General features: G+C 40.2%; 2 protein-coding genes across 5 annotated transcripts in view; one reads left to right on the plus strand and one right to left on the minus strand.

Moving 5' to 3' along the window:
- The window catches only part of LOC104966875 (secretory carrier-associated membrane protein 1), a 397416-nt gene that overhangs the window by 263484 nt on the left and 120125 nt on the right, over positions 1–13807 (plus strand). The window lies entirely within an intron of this gene.
- The window catches only part of jmy (junction mediating and regulatory protein, p53 cofactor), a 29364-nt gene continuing 17678 nt past the window's right edge, over positions 2122–13807 (minus strand). Inside the window, exons 3-10 of one of the 3 annotated variants that reach the window (XM_010796177.1) lie at positions 9365–9515; positions 8533–8702; positions 7575–7740; positions 6869–7059; positions 6673–6750; positions 5900–5992; positions 4737–5199; positions 2122–4069 (exon numbers count right to left, since the gene is read on the minus strand). In XM_010796177.1, the coding sequence (XP_010794479.1) occupies positions 3750–4069; positions 4737–5199; positions 5900–5992; positions 6673–6750; positions 6869–7059; positions 7575–7740; positions 8533–8702; positions 9365–9515 (1632 nt within the window). In that variant the 3' untranslated portion in view covers positions 2122–3749. Of the gene's footprint in view, positions 4070–4736; positions 5200–5899; positions 6059–6672; positions 6751–6868; positions 7060–7574; positions 7741–8532; positions 8703–9364; positions 9516–13807 lie in introns of all 3 variants that reach the window. The other 2 variants (XM_010796176.1, XM_010796175.1) reach the window with 2 other exon arrangements.

The following is a 13807-nucleotide window of genomic DNA, read 5'->3' on the forward strand; positions in this document are numbered from 1 at the left end:
GGGCTCTGGTTTCAGACAGAGGGTGAAAAGAGGTACTGCAGCACAGGAAGTATGAGAACAATAAAGAGCTTTCTGAACATTAAAGCTTGGAGACATGTCACAGTAGAGGTTAAAAAAACTAATATGAAACTGAAAATAATCATACTCTTTAAAACTACATTTTAGTTAGTTACAAAGCATCTTTTAAATAAGTTAAATGTTCAACCTCGATATAAAAAGAAACATTCAAAGACATTTTGGAGCTTCATTTTATTTTGAAAGGAAAAAATATATAGAATTGGGATATAGAAAGCAGAGGAATGTCGTGATAGGAACCAAAAAAAGCAACAGAAGAAAACTTTATAAAGTACATTTGTACGCTTTTTAAAAATCATTTTAAAATATGAAGTCTCAATAAATACTTCAATACATTTAGGCATGCGGATATATCTTTACATTTCATTACAGTATTTGATTCATAAAAATGACTTTTTCTTCTTCATTATTGCACTTACGTTGTGATGGGTTCGTCCTAAAACCAGTCACATGCATAAGGTCATGAAAGGTCAAAGGTTAAACTAGCGCCTTGTTCAAGGTTAGAGAGAATCTACAAGTCTAACAGAAGGGTGTTTCTTTTTTTTAAAAGCACAAAGGAACCAAAGCTCAAATAGAAAAGTGACTCGGCAGAGAGGGAGTTTCTGTATCTGCTGCTGTTCTGTTACACATTATTCAAAAATGATTATGAAAGACTTCTGGGGAGGAAAGAAAGCAGAGGCTGAGCCGCGATGTCGTGGTGCTGCATGCAGAACGTTCTCAAGTCACACTGAGTTCAACACTTAGCAACAGTTTTCTGTTTGAGTGGCAGCTGACATTTTGGAAACAACGCTTATTTGCTTTCTTGCAGAGAGTTCAATGAGATGCTCAGACACCACTCTCATGTTGGTACGTTCAATATAGAACTGGTGGTTTGTCAAGAATTACACTCCCAACATTAAAACCATCACATTTTAAGTTTTGAATTTCATATTAACGGTCTTTTAGCTCTGGCTTTGGTCACAACCACCTCCTGAAATACAGATAACCAGAAAAACATGTTTGGCAAAAACTGCAGATGAAGCATAAATCTCAGCTTTTTGTCGCGTAATTGCATGTTTTCAGTTCTCAATACTGCCCCATGTGGCCAAAAGAAGGTGGTTCAATGTCACACCCTCCAACAAGTAAAAAGATTATTATTGGAATATTATCAAGCCATTGAAACAGCTTCTCTAGAAATATTGTCTTTTGTGGAATAAGGGCATCAACTCAATATTGTGTGCATGTAAATGTTGTCAATAAGCATGTTCCTTACCCGAAAAACACACAAAAAGGTTTGAGCAAGCCCTTTTCCCCGTGACCATCTTTATACTAGATAAACTAACCCTAGCTTCTCGTTTAGTAAAGAAAGGAGTGGTCATCTTCTCATTTAACTCTCATCAAGAAAGCGAAAGGGCGACTTGTAGAAATAAGTCATCGAAATGGAGCCATTAATGATTGACTGGTTACATACAGGAAAGTCAATGTGAGTTTCAGTTAAAAGACAGCTTTGACACATAATAAGAGACTGGTATAAAATCACACACACAACAAACTCAAACAACACAACTCCAGTGAGTAAATGAACTTGGAAAGCAAATGAAGGCAGTGGAAAGAGAAGAGGTTATTAAGAAGACGGTAAAATAAATATAAACATGACACGTGATCAGAATGTTTTCAATCTGTCACCAGCAGAGGGCGATGAAGCCTCTTCAGCTGAATGGATTTGCATCATGGATCCAAACTATAATTAGTTTCTTCTTAGTTTGCTATCCATGTGTTTGAAGTATTTCAAATATTGGGTGTGCTTTTGCCCAGCATGTCCCCATGGAACAACTAGAACCTTAATATTTATCTACACGTAGTTTTCTTTCTGAATTATAAGGCTTTAAAATAGGGCCAAAACGGGAAGAAATTCTCTTTAAAGTGTCATAAAACAGAGAAAAGCAGTCCATTGTAACATTGGAAAAGCTACAAGCAGAGAATAAATTGCATGTTTGCTTTATAAAAAGTGACTCAAACTATTAACCTATTGTTTAAATAATTTCAGATTTATTTTCTGCTGAATAATTTCACATCATATTTTAACAGTAGAGGTCCATAAAGTAGATTTGTATCTGTCTGAAAAACTTGTTGCAACTTGTAAATATACTATTTTAGTTTTCTTTTTGGTCGTATGTATTTGGATCTTGAGGAGTAATTGATTGGTAATGTGTTATAATGGATGATCACGATGGAGGTTAATGGTGTTCTTTAAGGGAATCCTCTTCATACATTATATTCTTACAACCATCCATTCATTTTCACTCTCAAGTGTGGCAGCAAATTCAGCCCATCACAGAGAGCGACCGAAGCTAGATTCAAGTAATCGTTATAGTTTCAATTGGTCCTGAATATATATATTATATTTGATATATTTAGTCAAAAATACTGACTAGGTCATGATGGCATCGGTGGATGAGAGAAAGCAGAGGACGCACAAGTCAACAGATGTTTGTTTGTTTGTTGATTATCTGAAAACCTTTTTATTTCTTAAAGTCTGCAGGTATAACGTGTATTTGGATCTCATCATCTCTCATAATCTACAGCCCCATCAGACACAGCAGTTCAACTAGATCAGCTGTTTTCAAAGTGACAATAATAAAAGTATACGTTAAATATTTATAGAATCTTTTCACCACTATTATTAGAACTATGCTCTAAGTTTTAGAATTGCATTTCCCATGGAGCCTTGGGGCGGTAAGTCAGTCAGTGAGCTGTGGGCCACAACTTAACATTGTGTCTTTGAATTAGATATATCCAGCAGAAATATGGAGGTTTGTTGGCATTTGAAAAGTATATATATATATATATATATATATATATATATGTGTGTATTATGTCTTTCTGTTTAGATGAGTTGTGACGAGATTATAACTAACTTTCAAAAACAGAGGGTGGAGATTGAAATTGTAGTTTGATATCCTTCCTCCAAACTCCTTTGCTCTTGTTATATCACATCTTACTCTTTATGTCACTTTTTCCATGTATTAGATTATTATTTTTATGTTTGACATGATTTTTGTTTTCTTCTTGACAGGAGGATGTCCCAAATCAGCAAACTAAAGTATAAATGTAACATTTTTGGGAATTACTTTTTTTTTTGTATCTGTTTTTGCTGAGCTAAAGCTAGCAGTAATCCCTTCCAAAATGTCAAACCATTCTCCTTTGAAAGGTTTCCCATGGTGCACACGTTTATGCATTTGAATGCACTGGAGTATACACTACAGTACAAATGGTTGGAACATAGTTGGCTGTAAAAGTGTACAGCACACATATACTCATAGAAGAGTCAGAATGCTTACTGTGTTGGTGTAAGCCTGAGAAAAGGTGAAGAACTAAATACTCACTTTCTAAAACAAACCCATCACAGCAAGCTACAGTAGGACTCTGCGAGAGGACTGACTTCATGAGAGGTTAGAGGTTGTATCCTCGCCAAGAATGCCACAGCAACGACATACAAAACAAAGATTAGTGGTCCATCTTTACAAACAGAAGTATGAATACAAAAAACACTTCTGAGCGGTTTTCTGATATAAAAAATGAAGGGTTTCTGTTCAAAGTGCACCGAGATCTCTCCAGGTGGTTTAACCCCGGCTTGTCCGCTTGTTTTCTCCTCATTTTGGCTCCACGTATCCACACACGTCCAATGAGCTGATCTAGATCTCCCAGTCGGTGCAGGGCAGGCCTTCGTCCTCGGACTCGGACTCAGACTCGGGGGACGCCTCTTTGATCCTGCGCAGCGCCTCGTGGATGCTGCGGGTCAGAGCGTCGGCGGAGTGTGTGTAGCTCTTGGCCTGCCGCTGCTGCTCGGGCCGGGCCAGAACCTTCTTCAGCCGGACGCCCTGCCGGATCTGAGCCAGGATGTTGGTGCTGTCGTCGTCCGGGTCGGGGCCCAGCACCCGCAGCTCCGCCTTCCTCAGGTGGAAGCAGCCGCGCTTCAGAGAGTTCAGAACCTCGTCCATGGGGGAGCTCGCTGCTTAAAACACAGCGGTAACACAGTTAGAACAGCTTAACAATGAGCCCGGACAAAGTCTCTATAAAGTAAAATGGAGACATCAGATTTTTCGGTTCTTTCTTAACTTTTTAAACAACAATTCCTAACAATTTACCTCAGAAGTTAATACTACATGAATAACTGGTGAGTGAAGCATAAAAAAGGTACACATTAATTAATAATAATGATCATTTTAATTGAATATTTAACTTTGAGTCAGTTTCTTCAAGAGACACTATAGGACAGACTTCATTTGAATAGTTTGTATCCTTGAGGTCATTGAATCTTTCTTAAAGTTTTCTTTTTTATTTAATTGTATGTGCTTTCAACAATCTATTTAATGGATCTGTTTTAGTGTTCTTTTTTATATTTAAAAAAATGAACACAACTTGATGAAGAGCACTTTAAACTGCAGTGTATGAATGTATGACAGCTGCTCTACAAATAAATACTATTATTATTATTTATTTGATAAGATTTCCATGAAACCTAACCCTCTTTTTGATACCATTTCTTTTTCAGCAATAGTCCTTCTCTGTATTCTCCTTATATCAGTTTTCATTGTTAGTGGAGACGCGCTTTTTATCAATATTTTCTTTTTTTATAATAAATGTCTCAAGAATGAAATGAAAGTGCGTCTCCTCCGAACCTCTCCACTGCGTGGAGTCCAGTGAGGATGTCTTCTTCAGCTTCTTCCTGGCCGTCTGCAGCTGACTGCTGTCGAAGAACCGAGGGGAGAAGGGGGCCAGAGGCAGAGACTCAGACTGTCGTTCATGACGCCGCACCGGGCCGGGGGGTTTCTCCCTGCCCTCACCCTGCTGCTGCTCCTCTGAGGGGGGAGTTGGAGGAGGAGGGGGGGGTGGGGGAGGAGGAAAAGGTGGCAGCGAGAGGAAGGGATGCGTGTCGAGGTTCCCCAGTGGAACTGTGGGTAGAGAGACGCTGTCGCAGCTGAAGGGGGCGGGGGGAGGAAGGGCGGAGAGTAGGGGGAGATTGGAGCAGTCCGTCTGGACGCTAGCTGAGTGAGTGCTGGCTGGCGCCCCCCCCCTCCTCCGGCTGGGAGGCTGGAACTGATGCAGCCGGCTGGACTTCAGGGTCACCTGGCCCGGGTAGCGCTGAGGGGAGAGACAACAACAAAACAAGTGAGAAACAAGATCAGTCACAGGCACGGGAATATCACAAACTAAAAGATGAAGTTGAAAATATTGTCATAAACAGTTGGTATAAAACAGAACCTTAACCGAAACTAAATTAAACCCATATTACCTGGTTAAAAGATTGAATGGAAAATGAACAAAGCGCACCAATTACTTGATGACTTTGACCTAGATAGTTTGAAACTTGAACTTCCAGGAGATATGCTGTAATCGATTCCCACTGAATCCCTATTGTTATTTACAATCCGTCTAGTGTGGTAATAAATAACAAGAACATGATTTGAGTATTGTCAAATGCCTTTTAAACAAGCTATTCAGCTCAGGTGTTTAGTTAGCATACTGTGGTTAGGAGGACATCTTTCTCCGAATGTGGTAGTGAGGAGTAGTCGAGTTTATTCTGAAGTGTTTAAACATTAATGCCCATTTCTTACAGAGTTCTCCAACCATCTTTTAGGAATGTATATGAAGCTACATAGGTCTGAAACATTATACAAAATAAATACAACTAAATGTATAAACCTCCCTGAAGAAGTTCAACTAAAGTAAAACTCACTCTGAAATCTAACTAATACCAAGCAAGAAAAGTCAAAACTAAAATAAACAAAAACAAATGAATAATACCAGACTACAGACTAGGATCATTATGGGATGTTCTCACCAGCTTGAGGCTGCGCAGTCTGTCCAGAGTCCTCTGTCTGTCCTGACTCACTCTGGCGTTGCTCCTGGCCTCGTCTTCCTCAGCTGCTCCTCCCTTTATAGGAAGTGACAGAGATGGTCTGATGTAGTAAAGTGTGATGGCTTGGTTTGGCGTGTTCGTCTGCGTAAAGCGGTTCATTTAGGAATTGGGGTGATTGAATCAACCACACCACAACCTCTCAAAAAGGAGGCTGTTTTAGGTTTGTTTGTGGTACGAAAGCAAAGCATGCAGCATGAGAGGATTCTTGCTAATCAATCAGAAAGAAGATAGTAGTTGATCGCAGGTCATAGATGGGACAAGTGGTCAACGGCTGTGGAAACATCATTTTCCTTCAATTCTACTTGGCATGCTAAAACTGCAAAGGGAAACTGAAATAAACACAACATAGTTTGGCTGTAAAGGCAGAAAGTGCCAATGGAAAAGCACCATTTGTGTTCTACTCCATGTATTTTGACAGTTCCTTTTTAATAACACACAATAACTCAAAGTGACACAGCAAGATACCTCTTTTCACTATTATTGTTCAGAATACATTTCTTGTGTGGGGATAACATTTCAAAACAGCAGTGAGCTTTAATGAGGGAGACCGTGTTCTCTGTATGCCTGGAATGCGTTTTTTCACTGTGAATGACTAATATCTATTTCCTACACCAAAACCTTATAGAAATAAATATGAAAACTATTTTATATTGTGCGTACATCCTATCAGATGCAGCATAAATATGGAGTCTTACGTGTTGCAGTGTCTGCGGGGAATCATCATGGCTGCCTCGCTGTTGTATCTTCTGGTTGTGATTGACAATACAGATTTCCTAAACAGAAAGAGAAGACATCAATGAGGCACTGATCCAGCCTGTTCAGATAAATGACTCTCCAGCAGCCTCAACAACTGCCCACTGTGAACTCTAGCTGTACTTCAGCTGTGCCTACCTTCTTGTTTTTGAGGTAGACCTTCTTGGTGGTGATGCGGCCCCTGCGGGCCTCCAGCTGCCGGGTCTTCTGCTGCAGAACGCTCAGCTCTTCGTCTCGGAGGGGGGACGGGGGGGTGGTGTGATCGTCCTCACCCTTCATGGCATCTGGGCTCTCAAAGGCATCGTAGTACACCACCTCATCCTGCCGCTCTGATACAACATTAGAACAGATACATTTGAAATGTTTTAGTAAACACTGATGGAATTACATTATAAGTGGTACAAGAAATATTTTCTCTGTTTGAAATTGATCCATTTTGTTTTTCATGGGTCCTGATAAATAACCCACTGTACTGCTTTATATTACTCATATTCTTTTCCTCTGATCATGTGTACAGCTCGTCTCTTTTAATAATATTTACATCTGATAATATCCACGCTATGATCATTATACGTATAACTTACTCTTGCATTTTTTGATATTTCTTAAAATGTTGAATTATTGGGTTAAAGTACTTCTCTACATACATGCCTCTTCAAACCCATGGGGACAAACTCTTTTGAATTGAATTGCAATGTCTTGTTACTCATTGTCATATATTTACGCTGATATCAACATAACTTCAATATCGCCTGTTATATCAGTAAGAAATGTGCCATTTATAACCCTTCAGTCTGTCACCCCATGCTTTACAAAGCCCTTGAATCCCAGAGCAGACGCTCACCTGTCATCTGCCTGCGCAGACTCTGCAGCTGGGAGTTGAGCAGCAGCTCCTCGCAGCGCAGCACCTCCGCCCCGATGTCGTACAGCTGCAGCTGCAGCTCGTAGTACAGCGCCTCCAGCTGGTCCACTCGCAGCATGGCGTCCTCTCCCTCCTGCAGACTCTGCATCTACAAGCCACAGCACAACACACAATGACATCACTCTTCCACCACAGTCCAGAGGGCATATGCCTCAGGCTTCAGCAGCACTTCCTGTTTTCCATCTGTTTTGAACAGAAACGGAAATTGAACCAGACACAGTTTCTCTGTTCTCTCTCTCTTTGTGCTGTGCTGCACCACTCCTGCATTCAACAGGTACTTTCCACAATGGATTTACATCTGTAAGGCTAGGGTTTGACCCCAACAGTCAGTCCCATGAGTCATTTCGCTGCTGTACACCAGGATGTTATTCACTCCATTACAGGATGTCTGAGCCATGAGGTCACTTCACTAACATGTCCATGAACTGCCTTTTTCCTTCTCTCTCAACTTCTCCTAGTCCAAGTGTTTGTGTCACTCACTCATGTTATGGTCAAGCACATTTACTGTAGTACAGAAATGAGAGTAAGGGTACGCTTTTGAAGTACTTGTACTTGAGTTTTATGTGAATGTCTACCTCTGCTCCACTACACTTTGGTATTTTTTCCTCCTACATGTATTTTCACACAAAGTTTCTTTGCAGATTCAGATAAGTAAAACAACATTTAAATCAACAGATCAATTCTGATGTGATACCGTAGATGAAGTAATACATTTAAGTATTTTTTTATGCAATTAATTAGACACTTTAACAAAGAAAAGTTAGTATTTTCAATAGTCGCATCTCCGTCTCCGTCAATGGCTTCAAAAGAACCAGCGAGTCTCACAACCTTTGTTATGATGCTTTATGGGAGGAGCCTCAGTGGGTGTGTCGTTGTTTACCTCCTCCTTCAGGCCGTGTTTCCTCTGCTCCAGGCAGATCTCCTTGGCCCTCATCAGCTGCAGGGTTTCCTTGGAGACGGCGTACTGCAGCCGCTCCATCCGCTCCACCGCTGCTGCCCAAGCAGACTTCCCAAACTTCTTCTGGTCAGCACGCATCCGCTCAAACAAAGCTGCAACACAGATTATAGATAACTGTCAGAAATGGGCTGAAGCTACGATTAATAGTTGTTATCAGATGATTGACATACGTTAAATGGGGACTATTTTCCTGATTGATCCGTCTTTAGGAGTTATTTCTAAAGAAAAATAAGCCAAAATTCCCTGATCAGAGGATTTTCTGTTTTTTCGCTGTTAATATCTTTTATCCTGAATATCCTTAGTTTATGACTGCCGACAAACAAGAGATTAAAGTTGAAACTTTTCACTTAATTAATTAATTAAACATTTTATAGACTGACGATTAATCAGCAAATCAAGAAAACATTTTTATAATCAGTGGAAGGCCTACAGTAAACTGGGTGCTTAAGCAGTGTTTTAGATGTGAGCATGAGTGCTTTGATTTGAGGTAAGTGGAGCCTGTTTTATGCCTGAACAGAAATCAGGTTGCATGTCTCCGAGCAGTTCATAGCTGAGAGGGTTTGAGGATTAAAATACTTTTGGAGGAAGGGGGGGGGGGGGCCTTAGTATGTGAAAGGTCCTATGGAGTGTTAACTGACCTATATGGAGTGCTAACTGAACTTTGTTTTGGAGTAAACACACAACACCAAGGTTCAAAGGTCACAGTGAGACAAAAGCTGCTTTAAACAGAAAGGAAATGCCTCCACGCGTTTACCTTTCTGTGCGCGAGTGGTGGTCTCAAAGAACTTGACAGTCAGGTCCTGTATGGAGAGAACGGCGGCGTGGGCTTTCTTCTGCCACTCCTCGTCCTCTCTCCTCAGGCCCTCCAGCCGGCGAGGACCCAGGCGCTCCGTCTCCAGAGAGATCTGATGGGGTCAGAGCAGGGTGTCAGGCAGGGTAAACTGAGCACTCAGCACAGATAACAACGTTCAGCAAGGCAGAGCGAGAGTCTTACAAAGGTTGTCACTGTGACCCCAACATATTACCACATGTTATTTACTCTATGTAAACATTTAGCACTATTATTTTCTTCTTTGTCTTACATCTACTTGGATGTACAAGATGTATATAATAATGTTGTTATGGGTTTAGTGAGTTAGCTGTGCTTTTTTAGCTCGGATATTTGTTTATATTTTGGCAAATTGGCATCAATATAAGGGTGTCAAATGAGCTATTAACAGTTTCAGATTGCAGTATAGATATGGATATACAGACGTCTATCAATAAGTGATTTTGATGTTAAAGAAAACTTTAAATCGTGATGATTCTCAGTCAAGTTAAGGGGCCCCTTTTTTTTCCTATGACTGAAGATTTATTGATGTATTGTGTGATGGAACTTGAAATTATATAATTATTAAGAAGATAAAGTCACACTAAATCCAAAATGAGTGAATTGTGTATGTGTGAGCAGAGTTATGACTCCACAAAGGAGTAATATGATGGCGCTACTTGCAGGAATCTGGATTTTAAATGCCTTTGTTAGCTATGTGTCAAAGAGTGACAAACTACATGTAACTTCCAGTTGATTTTAAAACACCAGAATGGTACTGTCCCTTTCACCTCCCACACCTTGAACTCTCCCCTGAAAGCCCCTGGTACAGACTGCAGTGCTCTGTAATACCAGTAGGTTACAGCAGGTGGGGGTAGTAGCGCTGTCTGGCAGCCTGTCCATGTTTATGTTTAGAGTGACACTAACCCAGTGTCCTACTGGGCTGCTGGAACAATAAATAAAGAACAAAAAGCTCTGAAAACAAAACAAGAAAAATCTTGCAACACACTCCGGATGGGGTTTATACCACATGGCACATCATCACATGTCAACCACAGTTCACTTTTCACCAGCTCATGTTAGGCCACGTGAGAAAAAGTGAGAAACAGGGAAAAGCAGTGCCACGTGGAGTCCTGTCAAACCCCTCCTCTACTGAGAGAAGACCACATGGAACAAAATGTACACACACATTAACTCCCTCTGAGGGCCTCATGCACACACACTCGTGTATTCATGTGTCGATGTAAGACAGATGTGTGTAGGTGCTTACAAATAAACACCAAACCTCAAAGGCCTTGATTTATGTAAGCCATCAAACTCAGTGCTTTATTGTGTGTGGATTCGTATGTGTGTATATGTAAGTGTGTGTATGTATGTGTGTGTGTGTATGTGTGTATATGTAAGTGTGTGTGTGTGTATTTATGTGTATGTGTGTGTGTGTGCATATGTGTGTATGTGTGTATTTATGTGTATGTGTGTGTGTGTGTGTGTGCATATGTGTGTATGAGTGTGTGTGTATTTATGTGTGTGTGTGTGTGTGTGTGTGTGTGTGTGTGTGTGTGTGTGTGTGTGTGTGAAAAACCGGAAGTTGTCACTATTAGCTTAACACTTTTATTCTGAAAATTCGTCACTTCCGGTTAGCATTTAGCATCTGGTGGAATCATACGATTTCAAACCTTGAACCAAGGTGAAATGACATGTGATGTTGTACACTGAGCACACTGGGATTAGCACTCATTTATTGACGCTGAATAATGTGTAGCAGGGAATGTTTAAATAATCACAGACACCAGAATGATGCAATTTAGCTACAGAAAAAGGCAGGAATTGCATTGGACCCGCCCCCCGACGACGCCGGCCAATAGGAGAAGACCTCAGATGACAACAGGAAGAGCAAGCCAAGAATTGACTCTTCCACCCCCTGACCTGAACTGACCGGTCGTTGGATGTGGAGAGCGCCTCCACTCGCACATTTCATTTAGTACACCACCGCATCTTTTGTGTAATTAAATGCTGTTAACTTTTATAAGCTTCCCTTGACTCTTTTCAGTCTCTCCTGCCTTCAGGGTTCTAGAATTGCTTACAATAGTTTATTGAAGCACAACCTGGCAGATATTGAAATTGAGGGTGAGGGTCGTTATTAACCTTATTGTTAATCCATGCCCCTTACAGATCTAAAACTCTTTACGTTATAGTTGTAACATGTCCGTCTCATATCTAAATGAGCAACCTTTTCCCTTTAACACACACACAGAAAATGCTGTTAACAATCATAAACACAAAGCACAATGTGATTCTTCTCATATCTCTAGCTCACAAGAGCCTGTTTAAAATTCCCGTACCGATTCAGTATGTCGTTTCCTTAGTACTATCAGTCTAACAATGACCAAACATGTATTCATATACTAATCTGTGCATTGTTCTTCCTCATTGCGGCAAGAAGATATTTTTTAACTTCAATAGCGCCATCAAAAGGCAGAGAAATAACACAATATATGTTGTGAGCCGGTCTAACAAACAGCTGATCTGCTAAACAGCCAAAGTGACATATTTATATTAGAAATAGACAGCACATTTTGGTTGGGTTAGTATAAATATGAAGCTTAAACCAGAATGAATCAAAAGAGAGGACGATAAAAGCCTCAGAATAACTAAATGTTAACACCACTCATCCATCAGTTCTCATGATAACAGTGTGAGACAGAGAGGACGGATAAGGTCAATGAGGACACACACTATGATACACTGTTGGTTTGTCACATATACTCGCTATCATATTCGACACCCTGAGCTACCAACTTGTCTTTCTTTTTTTACAACCTTTCTTATTTGCAAATAAAAGCAGCCAGGAAATGACGGGGGAAGATGTTTCTGTGGTTGATTTACTTTAAAACCTATGGCCGACAGCTGACGGTGACAAAACAAAGATGTGGCAAACTCAGGAAAATAAAAGTGACGCCAGTTCCCGTGGTAAAGTGTGGGGATTACAGCATGGACACCATCATGGTGGGGCCTTATCTCATTTGGTTAGAATAGTGTCAGATACTAGGCTGTGTTTATCAGGCAGCTGTGGGGGATGGGTGGATAAAACACTGGTGCGCTCAACAAACAAAAAGGTTTGGATGATGGACAACAGACATTTAAATATGCTTTCTATGGAAGAGTCCATAACAAACAATGGTGTATTGTGTGTGTATATTATGAGCCTGATACATCTTCTTCCTCTGTGCCACAGAGTTCCATTGTTGTCCAAAAACTATTACAATCGCATCAATGATCCACACTGTTTAACTAGGTGACACGTTTCTTTATCATCCTAACACACAATCAGCAGCTAAAAAGTTCCCAGGGAAGCACCATTTCTTTGTGTGAGTACATTTTGTTCAAATATACAGTTACAGGAAGATCTAAGCTTTTTACGAGATGTACATGTGTAGAACAAAAAACTGTCTATTTGAAAGCTGTTCTTAAACAAATATGTGTTTTGTGGAAAGTATTGATTCATTTCGGTTTTTTTGATTGGATATTATGACAAAAATAAAATAAAATCAGCCTTTTTATTTTTAAACAGCGGACTCTTGGGTCAAGTGATAGGTATTACAAGTGGATATCTGAGGAAAGTATTAAATTCATCGATATGGAAATAATCGTTAATAGCGACCCTTTAGGAATAACTTGATTACTTATATATATATATATATATATATATATATATATATATACACATTGAAAATATGTACATACACATTACAAACATGTAGATAGTAGACAAAACTAAAAAAGAATTTCCCAGCCTTTCTGTGTTCTGATCAGCTCTGAATCAGCATATTTTGGTCTGGATATATTGACACCCCCCCGAGTCTCCTCTCAAAAACCCCCTCCTGCCTGCTTTTTCTGATACTTTTACACCGCCCGACCTGCAGGACTTGGGTGTTAAGAGACAGGAGTGCTTCATCTCCCATGTGAAAGGATCCGTGACTGGGGTTTTTTCACACACGGCAACCCTAGGAAGGGCAAAAAGGTGCTTCTTTTGTTCTGATCAGCCAGCGCAATGCTGCATACTCTATCTGAAATACTTGAGATTTACTTTTGACTCTAAAGCGAGTGTTCGCAGCTGAAGTCATGAGCTTTCTGAAAGCTTATTCTCTTAGGGGCAGGGCAATTTGGTTTCTTTTTAAAGTGGGGCCTAAGGCGAATTTTGGCCCTTTTTTATTTATTTTTTCTCCTTGGGCAAGATACTTTGGTAGATAAACCCCACTTTAGAGGTAACTGCAAAGGCCTTAAAACTAGAACCACGTGATGGGGCTGGGGCTTACGCTGCAAAACTTCTTAGCCTTTTAAGCAAGAGAGTAAGTATACCTAAAACGTTATTTTGTATATTTTAACACC

Source organism: Notothenia coriiceps, unplaced genomic scaffold (genome assembly GCF_000735185.1).
Source record: "Notothenia coriiceps isolate Sejong01 unplaced genomic scaffold, NC01 NC01_scaffold00037250, whole genome shotgun sequence".
Classification (NCBI taxonomy): domain Eukaryota; kingdom Metazoa; phylum Chordata; class Actinopteri; order Perciformes; family Nototheniidae; genus Notothenia; species Notothenia coriiceps.